The sequence below is a fragment of the Berghia stephanieae genome, chromosome 13, assembly GCF_034508935.2.
Source record: "Berghia stephanieae isolate SIO BIC M18660-M18661 chromosome 13, UCSD_Bste_1.3, whole genome shotgun sequence".
NCBI classification, from domain to species: Eukaryota; Metazoa; Mollusca; class Gastropoda; order Nudibranchia; family Aeolidiidae; genus Berghia; species Berghia stephanieae.
Genome location: NC_088372.1, coordinates 11,232,610 through 11,255,031, shown reverse-complemented (window position 1 = coordinate 11,255,031; position 22,422 = coordinate 11,232,610). Strand labels below are relative to the sequence as shown.

The window sequence follows — 22,422 nt, the reverse complement described above, 5'->3', positions numbered from 1 at the left end:
CATACAAGAAGAACAGCAAATGGGAGAAAGTGATGACGATGAAGATGAAATTGATGATACTATTTATAGTACATTGCCAGAGGTCCAAGGCAGAAACATTTTTGAATCAATTAATTTTATGTTTGGAAATTGAAACAGAAATTCATTCCACTAAAAGACTAATATGCTATAAAATAATCTGCCTCCTATTCTCCTATACTATTTTAAATTACACTTTCTGAAATTTTTTTAATAGCACCTGCACCAAGTAGCCTAATTTAAATAATGTTTGTTAGATTTTATCTTTGCAAATTTAAATTGTATGTCCCCATTGTATCGTAAAACATAAATTATCAACAGTTTCTGAAATTAATAAAATGTCTGAATGTGTTTTATCAAATGAATAATAAACATTGTGAAATTAAAGTTATCTTTTAGTTTTTATTAAATTAGATGACGTCATCATCTGTTGGGGGAGGGGGGGGGGGGGGGTCAGGTCAATGATGACAAGTGATGACTTGGGGGAGGGGGGGGGATCTAAAAAGGGCAAATTTTTGATGACGTAATATGTGAACGCTCCCTAAGTGAATACTTTGCGTTGGATATGACAAGCTTCATTATAATTATACCATGGTGTTTTCTTTCTTATCGCTCTCTTTTGTTTATCCCCTTTCCTCTATATCCTCACTTATGATCTGTCTCTGCTTGTGTCAAAATATCTGTTAATTCGAATATATTATTAGTATTAGCCTCTCATACGAAGAGATTGAAGCTTAACATGGAATGGGGCTATTTATAGACACAAGTGGGGCTATCCATAGATGATACAAGTGGCTAGCTCAAGTTTTGATTTACGTCAGAGGTCTGCTAGCAAATCATGACCTATCGTCTCAACCGAATGCCAAAAAAAAAAAAAAAAAAAAAAGGTGATGCTAAGTTAAAGTGACGAAATGCGAGATGTTTGCTTTTGTCTCAAGGAAAAAAAAAAAAAAAAGGGGGGGGGGGGGGGGGGTCCCAATAGCTCTGTTGGTAGAGCACTCGCTTCCCAAGCAAAGGATCCCTCGATCCCAGGTGCAGTCGAGATTTTATACCACCCGCCTCTTAACCCAGCAGTGATTGGGTAACTGGATCTGCTATTTATTGCGGAAAGCTCTTTGCGATAGATTAGCGTCATGTCCAAATGGTAGTAAGCAATTGTTATAGTCCGTTTCACACTATAGAAACTCGGATAACTTCTGCTGGAGGGCTTATTGTCTCTGAAAGACTACTCAACAAGACATATATATATATATATTATTATAATACTTCTTCTTCTTCTTATTATTATTATTTATTTATTTTTAAAATAATTTTATTTATTACATTATTATTTAAACATTTAATTTAAAAAAAAATAGAGTATGGGCTTAAGTGGAATACCGACCAGTTCTGCCCATCAGATGAATCGTAAAACCGTTTAATAAAAACTTATCACTCAACTGGCGGTGAAAAACAAATAAAACTTCCCAAAAAACAAACAAACAAAAAACAAACAAACAAAAAACAAACTTGAGCTTTACTATAGAGCATTATCCATTAAACGTGCTCAAGGCGCTTTGCAAGGGATCCCTGACCAACAGCAACACGCAACAATATAGAACGAGACATGACGCCAGTTAGGCGATATTATAATTTTTTTTCCCCGACAGAGACAACAGCTGAGTACGGTGAGAGAATGGGAGTAAAGAACATTTTCCAAAGACTCAACTATTCGCCGAGCGAGGCTCGAACCCATGACCTTCCGATCCGAAGGCGAGTGTCATGCCACTAGACCACATAGGCGCACAAAAGACAAATAAAAAACATAACAATCTCAAAGAGCAGAATGACGTCACGTCTTTCATTCTATCAGTGGATCATTATCTTGATCCTAGTATTATGCACATTCACGACTCTGTTTAAAACTTCACAAGTATAGGGTTATAGAGTATAATAGTGGGATAAAATACTGGTACGAGAGTCGTTTTTATTAATCATTAAACTTATCAAAATATCACCACATTCATCTGATTGCAATTCATTTTCAATCCTATTTTAGTATTATTGGTAAAAAAAAAAGACCTATTAAGAGATACGCACCAAGATTGCTGATAATATGTGCATGAGTTTTGAAGGTATTAAACAAAACTTCTTTAATAAGCTTCAAATCGAAAGAAACATTTTGTGACGGTCTAAACTCTTCTTTAAATTTAACCAACCCGAATCAAATGGGGTAATGTGTGTTCAGTGCCTTACCAAAGGACACAACATTGGGACAAGAATTTTCCACCGTCATCCATCCTTTTCTTCAACAGTCATCCATCCTTTTCTTCAACAGAGGACGTACGGAATATTTAGTCGTAGTTCTGTTTTTTTAGTAATGTATTTATGCTTTTTTGTTGTTGTTGTAGTTGGCTGAAGAAGGGTTTTGAGTCCGAAACATTCTTTGTTTAGTATTTCGTTCCTTTTCAAAGCTGTTATATTCATTTTTGTTTAATACTTTTTACAGTCGACAGATTCTAGCAGCTTAGTATCACTTTGACTTGTATTATATCAAGGTAATTTACATGCTGACAATTGTATTTATAGTCAAACTTGTGATGATTTTGCTAATGCAATTAAAAAGGGGGACCAGACAGATGCCATTCTACTGGATTTCAGCAAAGCATTTAATCATGGAATATTTTCCGAGTAAGCGTTAAAATGGAACAACAACATCAACATCACCAACAAAAGCAACGAATAGAGATAAAAAATCAACATAATAAATAAAAAGCAGTGAAAATCGTGATATTACAAGGAAAATAACAAAACAACAGATCATGTATCATTGAAATCAATCAACAGGATTTTTTTCAAAAGAAAAAGAATATACTATGATGTAGTGGTTTAAGTACCCTGCTCTCCTCCTCCTTCTGTTTCTTCTTGTTCTTCATTTTCTACTTCAAAATATAGAAACATTGGCTCTTCTAGAAATCAACTCAGCTCTTCACTAGTGTCAGGAAAGGATGGCAAAATGTCAAGCCTTCTCATGGTTTTTTTTTGTTTCATTAAAAAAACAAAAACAGTAAATCCCTCCACATTTAATTAAAGAGGCAAATTTTTATGATAATGAGTTAAATAAGTTTTCCTTACTTGAGCACCAAATCATTCTACATCTCTCCCTCCCATGTGATGGAGAGACAAAATTTCATGTAATCAATAAACGTGAATTGACTTAGATAAAGGTAAAAATGTCACTATGTGGCCAAATTGAGATTTATATATTTAAAAAAATGATCGTTTAACCATTTATCTTTCACCCAAAAGCATTCTTTTCTATTCTATATCTTTATATTATTTCAAAAATGGATCAATAACAGAGATATAGCTTCAAAATCTGCGTAAAATCTGACCCAAAAAATCATTTTTACAGGATGAATGAAACACTACATACGAATGTTTGTTTGATAAAGGAAACCCAAAACGTCCATTTTATCTGTTTATAAAAAATATTAAATTGAAGCTTACATTCAATTTCACATTGTTATTTACTTCCATGGCGCATAAAAGTCTATTTAGACAAGAAAGTAATGTATGTTCCCAAGATCATTGCAATGTAAAAAAAAAGACTGAAAATTAAACTTGTCAGTCAGCAAGGAGTGTTCAGATCTGCACTGTGGTCATTGCATTCCTCATGATGACCAAAGGTATGGACTTGATGGCAGCAAATAAGCTGGTTCGAATCACTCACTCACTCAATCCTCTCCGGGCCTGCTGGCACTTGAGGAAATGCAAGGGATCTCCACCTGGTCCTGTCAGCAGCTATTCTTGGGGCTATCTTGAGGGACAGACCTCTCTGTTTTAGGCCCTTCTCTACAGAACGTCTCCAAGTCTCCTTGGGGCGACCTCGCTTCCTCTTTCCTTGGGGTCTACATTGCAGAGCCTTTCTTATCAGGTCTGCGACAGACACGCCCTAACCTTTGCCACCTTCTCCTTCCTGCATAATCATACACTACATAATCACACCTCTGCTCTACATAATCACACACTGCATAACCACACACTGCATGATCACACATTGAATAAGCTCACATATTTGTGACCGTATAGCCTGGTGGATAGAAATAAGTGAGTACTGATCAATAAAATGGCAGTCTAAAAACAATAACAAAAGGGTTGAGTGACGTTAATTTCGTTTGTTCTAAATTTTTAAAACCATAAATTAAGGTTTCAGGATATAAGCCACTCCGACAGAACTCCATTTGGAGACAGTGAGTTCCATTCGTTAACCCTCTCCTTACCATCTACAGCAAAATCGTCACATTTGTTATGACACAATATACATTTTTCTTATTCAGATTTATTGTTTACATCACAAACTTTGAAGAATGGTCTTTGTTTAATGAATAAGAGCATAAAATTGTTTTGTAGAGAGCTTGTTTGAGTTTTAAAAAATCAATTTTTCTGCTGGGCAAGCCTGCCATTTTGGGATAATACTGAAAATGATCAGTAAGAAAAGTTAAAATCATTCGAACAAAATATGTTTGCTCTATATAAAAGTACTCCAGTCAAACTATGGGTCAACGTTATCTGGACACATTTTACCTGCAAGAGTAGGATCATCCAAGTTTATGGTTCCCCACTCAAGAGTAGATGCCCATTTGTACTCGTTAATACCATCAACATTAAAACAGTGGAATAGTCTCACATCTCCAATGAAAGAAAAATTCTGTGGTCTGTGGAATCTTCAAAATCTGAAGTTACAGACTTAAAGAAAGAAGAAGAAGAAAAAACAATGTTCGAAAATCCGGCATTTGAAACTTAAACACACATAAATATATCCCTTCAGATGTGCAATAGTTGATCATTACCAAATTATTTATTTTTAACCTTTTTTTTTTACTTTACTTTAAACAAAAATAGTTAAAATAATAAATAAAATATAGGTTGTGGTAGTAATAATCATTGATGATGATGACGATGATGTGAAGATAATAATAATAAAGTGATTGTTGTAGTAGTAGTGGTAGTAATGATGATGCTGTGGAGGTACTTGAGGTGACAACAAGGTGGCATTGTAGACGCCCTTCTCCTCATCGGGATTAAATATCAACAAATAATTTTCCTGCAAGATATCAAATTTAAAAATTTTAAAAACGGGCACCGCATGAGTTTTACAGCCACTTGATCCCTGAGTTAAACAAACACTCACATTCTACTTTTGGACACGCCTATCATATCTCCTAAGATATGCAACTATGTGGAATGAACTGTATAAATATTGCATAACATAATTTGTCATGATGATGGTGATATGAGAGACGCTGATAATGAATGTTGTTAGTTTGAAATGAAAATGATGATGATGATGATGATAACGATGATGATGATGATAATGAGGACGATGATGATGATGATGAGGAGGAGGACGACGATGACGATGGTGATGATGAAGAAGATGTGGATCCTGATTGCCTCTATCTTATTCATTTCCAGGCTCGGCAGAAGCGTCAATCTCCTCCTGTAATTCACATAGTTGTCTCAGAAACCCATCGTTGGGTGTGACCGGTCGCTTGGACCGAACCCGCTTGATCGCTGCCATCAAGTCCATACCTTTGGTCATCATGAGGAATGCCAGGACCACGGTGGCAGATCTGGACACTCCTTGCTGACAATGAACATAAACTGTACCTGGGAAAAAGAGTGAACAACCGGAAATGATAGGTAAAACTAAAATGCTTAAAATTAAAGATGCTCCACTGTCTCTTTGAATGTTTTGTTTTTAAGGGTTTTACGGCGCTTGCAACACATTAGGGTCATATCAGTGCCAGTAAAAAGGAACAAAATGGGAAAGTAAAAAGTTCTAGAATTACAATTAAAACACCCAAGCAAAGGAAAGACAAAGGGGGATTGGTTCAAATAGGAAACAGATGTAGATTCCAAGAGCATACTATCAAAGAACTTAGTTTGAGATCACCTAAAAGTCTCATCCAGACACAAGCACAGGTCCCTACTAAGAGGAATACACTCAAATGTTAACAAATCACATATAATATGTATACAAAACATAATACAGTGCATAACAAAGAGATGATTTACAAGAAAAAAAAAAATCATCTCCCAAAACTAACTATACATTTGACAGTTTCCCTCTCAGCCAAGGCGTCCGGCCAGGGCCAGGACAAAACCAAGTAATTTCATTCCAAGACAAAGACCGAAAGCAAGATGAAGAACAGATATAGGAGGATAGGAGACACATTAAGTACCTCCCTGCCCACTATGGGAGGTCAGAAACCCCACCCAGACTGTCTCTTTGAGCTCTAAACGACTGGAATTTAACTATATTGGTTCAATTTGTCATTCCTGTGAAGGAAAGAGTTCTTCTCCTCAAAAGCCAATGCCATCAGAGCCATTAGGCCCAGGGCAACAGAGTTTATCCTGATTTCGATAGCATGAAACGGACAAAGCAATTGTTTGCCACCCTTTGGATAGGTCACTAGTTTATTGCAAAGTACTTTATGCCAGATCTAAGAGACCCAGCTACCCAATCATTGCTAGGTGGACAAGGGGACAGAAAAGAATATTGACTTATTGACTTCACTTGGGATTGATTTCATTCCCTTTGCTTGTGACACATGTGCTCTACCAACTGAGATAGTGTGATTGTCGTGGTGACAAATAAATGCGAACATTGATATAGTGTATTTCCTCGATAGGGAATGAGATTAGCGGAAGAGTAGCTTCCTCGAGGACGAGAGACGCATGCGCACAACCAACATGACGTTCTCTCTCTAATAACTTTTCCGCTGGTGACGTCACAGACTATGGGTGACGTCCAATCAATAGACGCTACTCTTCCGCTAATCTCATTCCCTATAAGCAGAAATCCTTCACTTGAGGTGTGAATGGACAGCTGGTTATGATCTTGTTGACAGGTGTGAATGAATAACTGGGTATATTGCTACGTTATTGTAAGAGTTAGTACAAAAAGGATCCTAGCATGCAACTGGTACTGTGCGAAATGGAAATATAGTTCCATTTGGCCTGCTGGGAAAAGAAATGAAATATTGTGAAGCCCCTTAAGCATGGTTAGTCCATGGAAATGCCCTTTTTTATAAATGTAAAATATTTATTTTAAGTTTTATCTACATACCACCAGAGCTGAGGGCCTGCTCCATGAACGTGACAGCCTCTTTCAAGAAAGGTAGGATTTGAAAGGAGGGCTGGTCTATAGCAGGGATTCCATGAAACTCAATGTTGAATTCTCTGTAAAATTCCTGGCTCGTGTTGATCTGGTTGAATCTGGGGCCCATGCAACAGTTTACAACGTGAGTGATCCCAAGAGATTTTAATGCTTTCTGATCCTTGGCTTTTCTCCTGGAATGATGAATAAAATTAAATTCACATGATGATATAAATAAATAAATGTCCACAACTTTTTTTAACATGAGCATTTATATAGTACAATATCCACTAAGTGCTTTACAAAAAGTCCCAAGCCAACAGCAACCAGATACATGTAGGACTAGACATGGTGCCTGTTAGGTGATATTACATTTATTTCGGACAGAAACAATGCTGTCAACTCAATTTACACCTGTATAAGGTTGGGGGCGAAGTCAGGGATGCCACCAGGCAAATTAAAAAAAGCCTGAAAACTTGGGCGGACGAGATACAAATCAACGTCAAGGGCTTTGTAGGGATTTGAAAAATATCAAATTTGGAATATTGTTTCAGTACTTATTATTGGAATTGAGAGCAAATAACACACAAAAGAAAGGAGAGTTAACAGTTTTCAAATTGATAAAATAAGCTGCTGAAAACAAAATATAGACAAATTAATATCAATAGCTATCAGGGGTGAGAATGACTGGTCACATAAAAGGAGAAAATTTTTCATTGTGAAGATCATGACCCACCCATGCAACCATAACCTATAAATTTAAACTTAACTCAAATTCACTGAGATTCGATCCAAAATTTGTCTCGCAGCAATTTCTGACACGACTCGGAGAATTTCAAAAGTTGAAAGTGTAATTACATTTGGTGGTTGTAGTAGGGATGATGATGTGGTGGTGGTTGTAGTAGTAGTGGTGGTAGGGATGATGTGGTAGTGATTATAGTAGTACTGGTCGTATGGATGATTGTGTGGTGATGGTTGTAGTAGCTGTGGTAGGAATGATGATGTAGTGGTAGTTGTAGTAGTAGTGGTGGTAGGGATGATGTGGTGTTATTTGTAGTAGTAGTGGTGCTAGGGATGATGGTGTGGTGGTGGTTGTAGTAGTGGTAGTAGGGTTGATGATGTGGTTGTAGTTGTAGTAGTAGTAGTGGTGGTAGGGATGATGGTGTGGTGGTGGTTGTAGTAGGAGTGGGGGTAGGGATGATGTGGTAGTGGTGGTAGGGATGATGATGTGGTGGTGATTGTAGTAGTAGTAGTAGTAGTAGTAGTAGTAGTAGTAGTAGTACTAGTAGTAGTAGTAGTAGTAGTAGTAGTAGTAGTAGTAGTAGTAGTAGTAGTATAGTAGTAGTAGTAGTAGTAGTATAGTAGTAGTAGTGGTGGTGTCTTAGAGATGATGATGTGATGGTGGTTGTAGTAGTAGTGGTGGTAGGGATGATGTGAGGTGGTGGTTGTAGTAGTGGTGGTCTTTTAGAGATAATGGTGTGGTGGTGGTTGTAATAGTTGTGGTAGGAATGACGATGTGGTGGTATTGTGTAGTACTGGTGGTAGGGATGATGTGGTGTTATTTGTAGTAGTAGTGTTGGTAGGGGTGATGATGTGGTGTGGTTGTAATAGTAATGGTGGTAGAGATGATGTAGTGGTTTTGGTGAGTGTTTTTTTTCAGTTATAATAATAGCAATTTGTCAAAAAGGAAGGAAAATGTCTCCGTCCATCGGTCAAACGCAAGCAAAGTGTAAAAATAACAGGAACATAGTTTTGTATTGGTATTATGTAATATATTACTATTACTAGTATAAATCCATTCTGATCATTAAACATAAATTTAGTTTTTGTAAAGATTTAATGGATGGTTGCGAGAGAGAGAGAGAGAGAAGAGAGAGAGAGGAGAGAGAGGAGAGAGAGGAGAGAGAGAGAGAGTGGGAGAGGAGAGTGGAGGAAGAGAGAGGAGAGAGGAGAGAGAGGAGAGGAGAGAGAGAGAGGGAGAGAGGAGAGAGAGGAGAGAGAGAGAGGAGAGAGGGAGGAGGAGAGAGAGAGGAGAGGAGAGGGAGAGAGGAGAGAGAGAGAGAGAGGGAGAGATGAGAGAGAGAGAGGAGGATGAGAGAGAGAGGAGAGAGAGATTTGTCCCTCCTTCCCTTCAACCATCAACTTGCTATCAAAGAACACCATGGTCGTCTGTGTCAATGTGACATCTGGTGCCATTCAGTCTGGCCCGACGTATAAAAAGGGACGTACTAAATATTCCGAGACTATTGCACAGGTGTCAAAATATGACATAAGACATAATGGTGATTTTGTGGTTTTGAGGGAAATGTTTGACACGGGCAAATTCAGCGGAAAATTTCTGAGAAATTCTCAAAATCACTGTTTATTTATCAATTTTTTTTTTTTTTAAAAGGAGGAATTGTGATGGGGATGGGCGTAGATAAACTACCATTGAGGTGCCCAAATATTCGACCGGCGGTGACAGCCCAAATTATTCACCCGGCGAAAAAGTTCCGGCGATTTTTTTCTTCTTCTTTAAAAAAAAAATTTTTTTTTTGGATAGTGACGACGGACAAAAACCGGAGGTTCCGGATTAAAACCGGCTGGTGGTAAAAAAAAACGGTTTCTGGCTAAAACAGGAAAAGTGGCATCCCTGCGAAGTGGCCGAGTGGTTAAGGCATTGCACTGTGACCTGGATGACCTGGGTTCGAGCCCCGCTTCAGGCACTTTGAGTTTTTTCCATGAGCAAGATTATTAACCCCCAATTTGCTCACTTGGACAACATGGGTGATTCCTGTTGACATCAGACATCTTGTTTGATGAGTTATCTCTATTCCTTCGTGGAATGCCTAGGCGACGATATCTTATGATATCTTGGCGCAAAAGGCATAATTTTTTTAAAAAATAAGGTTAGAGAATGTGAGTCAGGAGCCTTTTCCAAGGACTTGACTATGTGCCGCTGAGAGCGGAACTCAAACCCTGGACCTTCCAGTCTTAAGGCGAGGGTCACACTACAAGACCACATAGCCACAAGTTTACCATACTCAGTGTACGCCGCAATGTTTTTATTCTCAGCAGGCCATAAAAATCCAAATTTCTTGAGCTTGAAAAGAAAAAGCTGGAGAAAAAAAGCAGTATATTTTATAGTATAGCCACTTAATGTTATCAAAGCATTCTTATATATACTTAACATGTAAGACGAGATATGACAAATGTAAGACGCTATTGCAATTACAATTCATCTTTCCACAGCAACAACACTGTTATCAGCCAGGTACTCATTTTAAACCTGAGTGCAGTTAGTGAATGTCTGTAAAGAACTCTTTCCATGGACTCAACTTTGCACCACTCATAGTGAGACTCAAACAAAGTACCTCAGATCAAAAGGTGAGTGTCACACTACAAGACCTCAAAGCTGCACATGACCATTTCGTACAGCACAATTTGCCTGTTATGCACTCTTTTTGTGCCAGCACTCTTATAATATCCATTACTTCCTACACTTAAGTGCTCATTCACACTGGAGTTGAATGGAGAAATGACATGTTCCACTCAATACTTTTGTTGCTTTTTTTTACTGCCAAACACAAAAACAAGATTTGCATTTCATAGAAAACATTGCAAGTTTGTCAAATCTGTAAGTAATTTTTAAAATAAAAATAAATGAAGAGAGTAGAAAAATGCCAGAAGACAATAGAGAATACAAACTTCGCAGAGATGGGGGTTTGAACCCCCGCCTCTATTGTTATGACAACTTCACCTGGCTGCTTCAGGGATGCTCTGCAGGCAATGCCAACCACCACTCTACTCACTTTTCTTAAGCGATTTTACTTGCAAAAGACAGCCAAGAAAACCATTTCAAACTTCCAAAGATGACTTTCTTCAGTGAGAAGTGGTAAATACCACAAAGAATGGGGCAAATATTGATGCTGGGTGCAGTGCAGATTCTTTCTGCAACTCCTTGCCTAGGCCACTGCGACTGGGAAACTGGGAGTGTTCGATCTAGTCAAAAGTACTTTGTGATAGTACTGGTGTCCTATCCAAAGGGAAATAATCAATTCCAATTGTGCTACTTTCCATTAACCCCATAGAAAATTGGATAAACTCCAAATAGTTGGGAAATCAAAGAAATACATAAAACCGTATTTTGTTTTCATTTTACTCTCACAATTAGTAACAAACTTATATCTTTTAACTCTCTCCTTACCGATCATTTTCAGTATCTTCCCAAAATGGCAGGCTTACCCAACAGAAAAATTGATTTTTTAAATTCAATCAAGCTCTCTACAAAACAACTTTATGTTCTTATCAAATAAACAAAGATCATTCTTCAAAGTTTGTGATGTACAAAATAAATCTGAATAAGAAAAAATTATAATTGTGTCGTAAAAAATGTGACGATTTTACTGCAGGTGGTAAGGAGAGAGTTAATCTAAACACAAAACTATAATACAGCGACAAACTGCACATCTATCTTCAGTACTTACGCATTTCCAATGTAGATTTTAGGGTAGACCTCATCGCAATCATTTTCAGGATAGAGTGGAAACTGCGGACAGTACAAACGGACAGATTTGGATACAGCTCCACTGTTCACTTGTTTTGTATTTGATATGGGTCGCACAAGCTCTTGGACATCAAAGTACAATCTGAGGTTGACTGGTTTTTGAGTCATTGTTAATTTTTTTTTCAAGTAGGTTAGATAATTGATTCTTTGTCACATATGTCACTGAAACAAAATCATACATAAGTCATTTATACAAATAATAACTGCATGACTGTATAATAATAATAATAATAATAATAATAATAATAATAATATAATAATAATAATGATAATAATAACAATAATAATATAATAATAATAATAATAATAATAATAATAATAATAATAATTATAATAATAATAATAATAATAATAATAATAATAATAATAATAATAATAATAATAACAATAATAATATGTGACCCTTTGCCTCGAAGCAGCGGTATTAAGTCGGGATTGAAAACGAAGAACAAGATGGAAACCCACACAGGAATAAAACCTCTCAAAGAACAACGAAATTTAAAAATAATGACACAATTCTCAAAGATAAAATTCATGGAATCCCAACCACTGTATCCAAGTACAATGGAAAAGAAAGAGAATCGACTAAAAAGGGAAAACTTCATCGCCTTGGGACAAAAACTAGAGAGCAAATATAAAGTGACACCAAAGGAAGATATTGCCCAAATCAATGTCCCAAATCTCAAACCACCACCGTGGAAAAAGAAACAAAAATCCATAACCATCAACAAGAAAAACATTCGAAGCAATAATGACAATGCTCAAACCCTAAAGATGATCGATAAAAAATACCCAATGACCAACTGGATAAGAGTTTATACAGATGGCTCAGTTTCGGGCCCCCTCATGAATGGAGGTGCTGGTGCACTCATACACTGGACAGATAAAACAGAAACAAAAATATCTGTATCAGTGGGTTCAATGTGCACAAGTACTAAAACTGAAGAAAAAGCCATCCTCAATGCAACAAAAGAACTATCCAGAGATCACAGAATATACGGGAAAAATGTGGTTTACTTGACAGACTCTGATGATGCTCTCCGGTCTATTGGAAATTACCAGGACTCTGAAGCCGCACACACTGTGGAGGCCCTTGAGGGCTTATCTGATAAAACAGGAAAAATTGTGCTGCAGTGGATTCCAAGTCATGCAGGTATATATGGAAATGAAATTGCCGATCAACTGGCCAAAGAAGGAGCCCAAAAGGAACAACCGAAGTCGTCAATCACTTACCATCAGCAAAAGAAAATAATAAAGCTAAAAATAGACAAAGAAAGGAATGACACACACCTGGAACACAACAAGCAGGATCCAATCCATGCCATTCAGCGAAGTAGCCAAGTCACTCTATTCCGCCTCCGAACAGGACACAATAGACTAAGAGGACATATGTTTACAAAGCTAGGTATTGGAACAACCCCTTATTGCCCATGTGGAACCGACCATGAAACCACTTTACATGTGCTTATGGATTGCCCATTATACAACGTGCAACGTTCGAACCACTGGGTCACCCCTACAACACTCAACACAGAGCTCTATGGTGAGGCTGAGGACCTAAAGCGGACCACAGACTTCATAGCAGATATCGGACTGCAGCCATAGATGTCCATCAGAGGAACGAAGAAGAAGAAGAAGAAGAAGAAGAAAACGAAGAAAATCTGTTTTAAAGTGAAAACGGTCAAAATTATCAAATTTCAGTTTTTGGTTCTTTCAGAAACTACAATCATTTTTGTACACAAAAACATAATAATTCAACATAAATATTTGCAATAAGTTGTGTAATTTAAAGTTTTAAAATACAACTATCAGTAACGCATTCAATACGAGAGTTGCCTTTCTCTCAGATAGCCACCATTTCCAAAGCTTAATAATACTGCGTGATTTCTCCGACCAATAACATGTTAGGTATCACAGCAAAGGGCGTGTCTTTATCTACCCCAGAGAATGCATGGCTAAATTGGCAGTTACATGGTTCAACCAATAATGAACTTTAAAAACTGTAAACAAGACTAGCATTTTCCCTAACAACCTTACAAATAAGAGATTCGGATTGGTCGAAACTGATCACATGCTCCTCTCAGCCATTGAGCTGCCCGGGCTTTGTATGGTCACAAAGGTCGGCATGGTCAACGCATGCATGCTTTGTGTGTGTGTGGGTGGGTGTGTGTGTGTGTTTGCGCATTTTGATACACACCATATGTTCTTATTTCTTTGTCTAACTGCATTGTATAATGAGGCAAAGTACCTATCTTTCGGAAATTTAACACTAGCTAAGTCTTAACTTTATTCAATTACATTGTTGGGAACAACAGTTTCATCGACCTAGAGATCGTCTACGATAAGCATCTTTAAAATAAAAAAAAACAGAAAAGTAAACAAAGCCTTCCAAAATTAATGAATTGCCGATGGAATTATTAACAAAAAATGAAACCGATAAATGTATGGATAGATAAACTGACAGAGAGACAGAAATAGATAGATAGATAGATAGATAGATAGATAGATAGATAGATTTATGAAAATGAGAGAGAGAGAGAGAGAGAGAGAGAGAGAGAGAGAGAGAGAGAGAGAGAGAGAGAGAGAGAGAACGTCGGATACAGAGCGAAAGAGAGGAATACATTTTTGATAAAGAGAAAGATAGTTGGGGGGGGGGGGGAAGAGAGAGAGAGATGTTGTTTTCATCGAATAATGGAAGAGTGTGGGGTGGGGGTGGGGGTTAAAACAATCCACAATGTTTGCGAACGGTAAGCAAGAGGGGAGGAGAATTAAATAGCTGACAATTGACCACAAGGTGAGATGATAACTAGTGACATGTCCTAAACAACAAAGAAGACGATTAAATTACAAATTAAGCCCCACCCTTCCTCCTCAAGCTCTCAACTGACTCAAAATGGAAACAATGTAACAAATGATTTGACTAGTCCAATTTCATTCAAATGCAATCTCATTGGTCAATATGTTTCCAATTGATTGACTTTGACTTTTTATGAAACAAAGGTCTTTTCTATAACTATCCCTTCCAATTCTTTGCTCTGCCTCATCTCCTATCCTTTCTTTATACCTAGCTCAATCGCCATCGCTCTCTCTCTCTCTCTCTCTCCCCCCCCCCCCCCCCCGCCAAACACAAACACGTACACACACACACACACACACACTTTTCCCTCCTGTTCTCTTTAATGCACAAGCCCCCCCCCCCCTCCCCATCTCTCTCTCTCTCTTCCGTGTGTATGTGTGTGTGTGTATTGTTGTGTGTGTTTTTGTGTGTGTGTGTGCATGCAAGTTTCTTTTCCTTGCTCTATCATCCTCTTTCTTGATATTTCTCTCTCTGTCCACCCGGCTTTACCTTGTTTCAAACTGTATTGAAAATATTAGCTGTTCTATAAATTTTGACATTTTGAAATCGTATTTCCTCTATTAAATAAAACAAAAATACCATAATAATAATTCTTATTTCATTGATTGCTTAATTAAATGTCAAAAACCCGTCAACAAGTGAACAATTTCATAAAGCTGCAGGCATTTATTTGTGCTTTTATTAATTCTAGAGCATCTTACATAATAATAAATAACTACAAAAGTAACAATTGGATTATTGCAAAAATGTGTGTGCGTATTATTAAATGTATGTTCTAAGCTCATGCCAAGTTTTATTTCTCTTGTTAAATTTTCAATGCCCGTGTCCAAGGAGTTGCCTTTGCCAATTGATTCGACTGCGTGAAAAAGGTGCCTCAACTTCAAAGTCGATTTCCTCAAAACTTGGCTTTTACACTCGCCCTACTTCTATCGGTCATATCTCGGCAATGAATAATCAGAATTTTATAAATTTGGCATCAAATTTTTAGGCATAAAATAAGCTTTGATTGGGTACAAGAAGCCCAGAAATGAAAATCCCGACTTAATACCGTTTTGAGGCGAAGGGTCACATAATTAATAATAGTAGTCATTATAATAATGATAATATTAATAATAAAAGTAGTTTTTAATAATAAGAACAATAATGATAATAATACTAACAATATAATAATAATAATAATAATAATAATAATAATAATAATAATAATAATAATAATAATAATAATAATAATAACGATAATATTAATAATAAAAGTAGTTTTTACTAATAAGAACAATAATGATAATAATAATAACACTATAATAATAATGATAATAATAATGATAATAATAATAATAATAATAATAATAATAATAATAATAATAATAATAATAATAATCATAATAATAATAATAATAATAATAATAATAAATAACCCATTCTTTGAAATATAAAAAAAATAGGGAGGAGGGTTAACATTGTTCCGTTCAGCCCACGCTACACTTTTGCCAACGAGCACAAAATAACTGACAAGTTTAAAATTTATAAAACTACTTTTTACAGATGGATATTTGAGTAACTTGCAAACGTTTTATAAATTAATAGTCCAGTAGATTTACTGTTTGACACGGAAGAAATTGGTATCAAGCTAGTTTTTATTCTGATGAAACTAGACCCATATTCTGCGCTTCTCATGGAAAAGTATCAAAATCTGTTAATTAGAAAAAAAATTTACAGCCGCTTTAAACTCAAAACAGTATGTGAATATTTTCTTCTTTGTCTTTGTTAAAGTAAAATATTCTTTCCCTTTAACAAAGATGAAGTATGTGTGTGTGTGTGTGTGTGTGTGTGTGTGTGTGTGTGTGAGGGGGGTAGGGGTGATAAATAATATGTAGCGTCTCAATTCATTTCTCTTTTAATATATTTATTTTACAGAAACCAAATCCCCCCTCAACCATAACTTAAGATACTATAACCTGATGAAACATAACGTTTGCCATCACTTGCAATATCAAAACTGATAGCAAATTCAGTAAGTATTTATGGCGCCGTCTGGAGTTGTAAACGACAACTGACTCAGCAAATTGTATTTGAAATGAGAAAAAGTCTGAATAAAACTGAACTGTTGCATAACTCCGAATGACTGTGAGCAGTTATCCAGAGTCGAGTCTCAAGGATAATGTTTTTAATTTGTCTTTATGTAGAGGCCTGGGAGACTACATAATATTGTAGCGTGGTGGAGACCATGCCAGTTTTTGCTAGGGAACCAAAATATCTCCATTTCTTTGATGGGGAAGCCATTTTTATTATTTGGACTAAATCCGAATAGTCTCCCGTGGAAGTATAGCTTTGTTTGTTGAATAGTCTCCAGTGGAAGTAGGCCCTATATATAGCTTTGTTTGTTGAATAGTCTCCCGTGGAAGTATAGCTTTTGTTTGTTGTTTTTTTTACATATATTTTTAATTATTGATAATTACATAAAATTAATGCAAATCAAAATTACGATTACTAAACTATCAACAGGTAGTCTAAACCCTCTTTATTTGACGAGAAGACAAAATCATTGATCAATTGGAAGTCCAGATAGAAATTAAAAAGAGAAGAGCCTTCAAAAGAAACAAAAGTCAGTCAAAGTAACTGTGGTATAAACGTAAAGCTTTTTTAACAACATAACACGATGTCCAAATAAAATAAGGACAAAAGTATATAATTTAAAAACTACATATATTCTGATACTGATAGTGTGAGGGAGGCAGAAATCTTTCTACAGTCCAAAGTAGGGGTAGGAGCTGAGTCAGTATGATATGGGCAAAACAAAATTTCTTCTGAACTATCTTTCAATTTCTTTATCAGTTCCAGGCACGCAACTTGGAGCTTGAGTCCGACAGCCAAGGAAGACTAGTCAGACTCGAGAAATTCACCTTTTACAGATGTTGAACTTGAACTTGAACTGAGTACGTAATTGAGAGTCAACTCTGAATAACCACAATGTAGAAAAACCACACCACTTATAAAGATAAAAATGAAACTTATCTTAAATAGTTATATTTATTGGACATTGCAACTAATTGAAAGTCTGTAAATGGCTATAAGTAATATAATAAAAGTGCTGTGAAACTACGAAAGTCCTCCAAATATTTTTCCCTCCTTGTTTATCATCTCTCAATTATAAATTATAGACGATGTAATTGTTAAGCTTTTGAATATAACGCTTTATATTGTAACGATCTAAACAACACTCCTATATATATATTTAACTTTTTAATGAAATTAAATTCAGGCAAAGCTGCATTCAGCATCCATGAATTCGTTCCAGCAAAATCTTTACTCAAATCTTAGCGGCCATTTAAGGCCAGTTTTGAAATCCAAATGGTGGTTACTACCGGAAATGCAACGGTTTCAGGTCACAAAGTCAAAGTCTGTCAGTAAATAACAAAAAGGCAAGAATATAGAAGACCATTTTTCAGCCTTTAATTTAAACTAACATAACCTCTCTTCTGCTTATCTGATTTTCACAATTTTGGTATCATTAGAATCGTGTTTAGTAGGGGGAATTAGGTCCAAAAAACCTTTGAATCGTGCAAATAGGGTTGAAAGCATGAAAATTACATATGTTGTAGAATATGAAAAATCCTATAATTTATGATATAGAACCACTCTGAGAGATCAGTATTAGTTGAGATACAAGGATTTTAAGATTAGAACATTTTGAAATGGACGACAAAAATTTCTTTCATTGTTATTGTGTAAACATTCGAGGCAAGCCGACCCAAGGTTGTTTTACGTCATCCTTTGGATTCCCATTGGTGACTATTTTTAGCATCGAAGCGGATGTTTTCCTTTCCCTCTACTTTCGATTCACGAACCATACAAATTATTTAATCGTAAATATTATTCAATTTCACTTGTTTTAAAGGACGTCTAGCGAGCAATATTCTATAATATGAGATTTTTCTTCATCTGATTTAATAAGTATAATCAATTGCTCTAAAACGGACGGGCAGACGGGAAGACGAGCAGAGGGGTAGACAAAACAGACTAGCAGAACACAGCTCAATAAATGCCGATAACCGGTGTTGACAAAGGACAGTGCTCCTTCTCCCCTCCTCCTGTTTTCTTTTTTTCCCAAAATACTGCTATAATCATTTTACGTGATTTAAAACCTATTTCGGTCAAACTTGATAACAGTAAAGAGTCGGTATACCACTTAAATTATATAAGAACGCTATAATTAGCATCATCATCATCATCATCATCATCATCAACCACTATGATGCTGTATTGTGGCAAGTTATTTACTTTACGTTATTTACCTCATGAGGACAATGGGAGAATGTTCTATTTGTACTGTTGTGTCCTTATGTAAGGCACTGCAACATTTTGCCTGCTGATGATGGGTCTTTAACAGAGAGAGAAGAGAGAGAGAGAGAGAGAGAGAGAGAGAGAGAGAGAGAGAGAGAGAGAGAGAGAGAGAGAGAGAGATGAAAGAATATAGCATATGCCTAATATAGGAATGCGTTAGCATGATTTCAGATACACATACAATAGCAAAAAGAACTGCTCCCAGAGACTGGGACAAGTGTTTGATATGCCAACAAGATAAGCCAGACCGTTCAGAATGTACCTCTAAGTCGAGGAGGTATGACAAATGGCAAGGCTATGAAACTCTATTTGAAGATTTAACACAATTCAATTCTTTGGTTTGTAATGAAAACAAGTTGGATGTATCTATGTTTTTCAAACTCATCAGAAAGAAATGAGATTATTGAAAGCTTAAAGCAAAATGATGCTAAGTGGTCAGCATAAGTATTGTCGTTAAAATTTAATGCCAACAAAATTAGGCGATAGAATTAAAGAAATCTAAAAGAAATGCCCTACAAGAATTTCAAACTTCGTCATTTGACTTGGAGGAGTCACCGAATGAGATTTATTTCGCCACCCAAGAGAATAATGAGACAACGTTTAAAATTAGAGATTGGCTGTAATAAACAACCGTGCATTTTTGTAAAAACATGGAATCGGGAGTACTCCATTCTGTAATGACAACAGACATGGAAGAAAATATTCGTGAATCCATCAAAGATTTTGATATGTTGTCATAATTTATTGCTGGAGGAGATTTAGTCGCCCAGGAGGCACACTGCTATGAAATTTGTCATACATGATACTTAAAAAACAAGCTTTACAAGATGTCACTGCTGATGATAATGATGATGTCACAGTTCTTGAAAGAAGTCGAGCTTTTGCTAACATTATATCTTTTATAGAAGAGAACCCTGCAACAAATGTGACGATCGACATGGACCACTGTGGAGCTTATTTCCAGAATTGTCAAAAGTGTCCCAAAAACTCATCAAGTGTTCATGTAAGAGAGAATGTATCGGCACCCAATGCAAGTGTTTAAGGTCTGGTTTGCCTTGCTGAGGCTGGGATACGCGGACGACTGGGCACTCGTTACTCAGAGTAAAGTGTGGACCCGTCTCGAGAGCGTACTCAGCGAGGACGTCACGAGACTCAAATCCTACTTCGACAAGTGGTACCGAAAGATGAACACTTCAAAAACCGTGTCCTAGTTGGGTACCAGCCACTCCCATATGAGCTGCATCCAAAGTATTTAGGGGGGACGTTGGATCGCAGCCTTACGTATCGGGTGCATCTCGAAGGGGTTGCCCGGAAGATAGAGAAGCGGAATAGTCTTCTGAGGAAGCTGGCGGGATCGACTTGGGGCACTAGCCAAGCGCTACTGAGAACGTCCGCCTTGGCACTATGCTATTCCACCGCGGAGTATTGCACTCCAGTGTGGGGTAGAAGCAGAAACGTTGAGAAGGTGGATGTAAAACTTCGTAAGTCAACGCACATAGTGTCAGGAACGCTAGCAACAACCCCTCGAGAATGGGGCCCGATAATGGCAGCGATCCAGCCCCCCGATGTCCGGAGGGAGACGATTACGGGAAACTGGCTGAGTAAGATCAAAGAGAGAGGGAATGGGGATACCCCTCTCATGCGCATAATGGACGGTGCCCCCGTTTCAAGCCGAAATAATTCCCTTGTACGCAGAATCTCTGACTACGGACAGAACTGCACATACGAGATGGAAGTCGGTTTGGACGAATTCAATCCCTCGTGGGGGTGGAGACCTACACTCCTCTAAGCTTGGTGAGAAGTTGCCAGGCTTTGATACCAGTAAGAGGAGACATTGGGTGGCTGCAAATCGGCTTCGGTCAAGGAGCTGCCTATCGATAGGCAAGTGCGCTACATCGGTGGGGTCTTACTACCTGTCCAATATGTCCACGCTGTGGGCAAGAACCCGAGACGGCAGAGCATCTAGTCGAAAGGTGTGTTGTGACGATGCTACCCGGCGGGTTCGCGACGGTGCACGAATGCGGACCGGACTTTGCTGATTGGGTCGATCGTCATAACATAGTAGTGTGAACCATAAGAGGCTGCTGCCTTGCACGGACTTGTGTAGATGCAGGGGGTGTAAGGTCAGAACAGTAATGAGTAAAATTATCTCTCTCCCCCTCCCCCCCTCACTCTCTCCGTCTCTCCCACTCACTCCCTTCCCCCCCTCTCCCTCTTATATCTACTAGTTACAACACGAAATAACCATCAGTTAGCTATCGTAAATGGTGACCAGTGTATTTAAAGTTTTGGAACGCACATTGTATTATCGTGGTTATTTCCTCGGATAAGTAATGCTATATAGGAAAAAATAAAAGTGCTAAAAACGCACTGTTATGATAAATTGCCAGAGTATATCAGGTGTTATTTATATGGGTCTTAGCTACCTGTATGTCAATTTTCAGGATTTCAACCCCAATGTGCACGGTTTTAGCCTCATTTTCCCTAATACAATGAATATGAAGAAAATATATATTTTTACGCAGTTATTTCCCTTGTTCAATATAGCTGTAATCGGTAAAATCTAAGGCCTTAAACTTATACGTTATGATTGATTGCCAGAGTGGTTCTATATCAGATGTTTTTTCTATGGGTCTTAGCAACCTGTATGCAAATTTTCATGCTTTCAACCCGAATTTCCACGGTTTTAGCTTAATTCCCTCTACTAGTTGAAAAGCACTTTATAATGATATAGGTATCATTCAGCTCAATCCAATTTTATTTTTTTTCCAAAGAACCTTGACAAAAGATCCACGGCCACGGTGAAAATACGCTCTAATTCTAATAGTAATAGACTAGAAATAGAAAGTAAGTGATTCTACCTCGAGGAGCTTACGGAAGGTCTCCCAAGCCTTTCGGAGACGTATCTTTATTATCATATTCATATGAATATAATGATAAATGTCGATACACTCTAGACTCTAGACCACTACTACTATTACCAACCTGTTCCATCAATTTGGTCATTTAAAATTTATTTGAATTTCATTTCATGTGCTACTTACCAAGTTGTAGTTCTACAACTGTGGAACTATTTTAGCATTTTTATGTAAAACCTGAAGAGAATAAGGTGCTTGTGTTTTAATTTCCTGTTCCTATGGCTGGCATCAGTCCCCTAGCCTTTTATTAGTGCCTTGGACTTGATTTTTGAATGGGCTTTGAGATTGGTATTGAATTTTGATTGTTGGGATTGTATTCAGTTTACTGACCTATTTATAGCGACAGCAAATCAGTCTAAACAGTAAAATGAATCAGTTGCTAAATTAAGATAATTCGTCATAGCTTTAGTTCGTCATTTTCATACCAGTGACCCCACTGGCCACCCAAGGCTTTTTTGTGGACAATAATATATGGTCTGTGTAAGATTGAGTGTGAGTGTGTGATCTGGTTGACAAAGAATACAAACGAGCCTGAGTATGACGCCACCAACGTCCTTTTACTGACGATATGAATGGATAGAGATCATCATAATCATCA

At 37.2% G+C, this 22,422-nt stretch overlaps 1 protein-coding gene across 2 annotated transcripts; it reads right to left on the bottom strand.

The window, feature by feature from the left end:
- Nucleotides 1-2,637: 2,637 nt before the first annotated feature.
- On the bottom strand, nt 2,638-22,168 carry LOC144958489 (dual specificity protein phosphatase 3-like). Of its 2 annotated transcripts, XR_013642442.1 has the most exons (5): nt 21,951-22,168; nt 11,629-11,870; nt 7,133-7,356; nt 4,585-5,670; nt 2,638-4,090 (listed from the first exon to the last, which is right to left on the bottom strand). XR_013642442.1 is itself a non-coding variant. In XM_078890474.1 (4 exons), exons 2-4 carry the CDS (start codon nt 11,814-11,816, stop codon nt 5,462-5,464), a joined length of 621 nt encoding a protein of 206 aa, XP_078746600.1. In that variant the 5' UTR covers nt 11,817-11,870; nt 21,951-22,168; the 3' UTR covers nt 2,638-5,461. The 2 variants fall into 2 exon arrangements, 1 of the variants encoding a protein (XP_078746600.1); XM_078890474.1 differs by having other exon boundaries at nt 2,638-5,670.
- Nucleotides 22,169-22,422: the final 254 nt, after the last annotated feature.

Excerpts from the sequence above, each read along its gene's own strand:
- LOC144958489 (XM_078890474.1), bottom strand. The coding sequence starts at position 11,816 with ATGACTCAAAAACCAGTCAACCTCAGATTGTACTTTGATGTCCAAGAG. Across the intron at positions 7,357-11,628 it reads AAAATCTACATTGGAAATGC|GAGAAAAGCCAAGGATCAGA; the intron begins GTAAGTACTGAA and ends TCATCATTCCAG. Across the intron at positions 5,671-7,132 it reads GCAGGCCCTCAGCTCTGGTG|GTACAGTTTATGTTCATTGT; the intron begins GTATGTAGATAA and ends TCTTTTTCCCAG.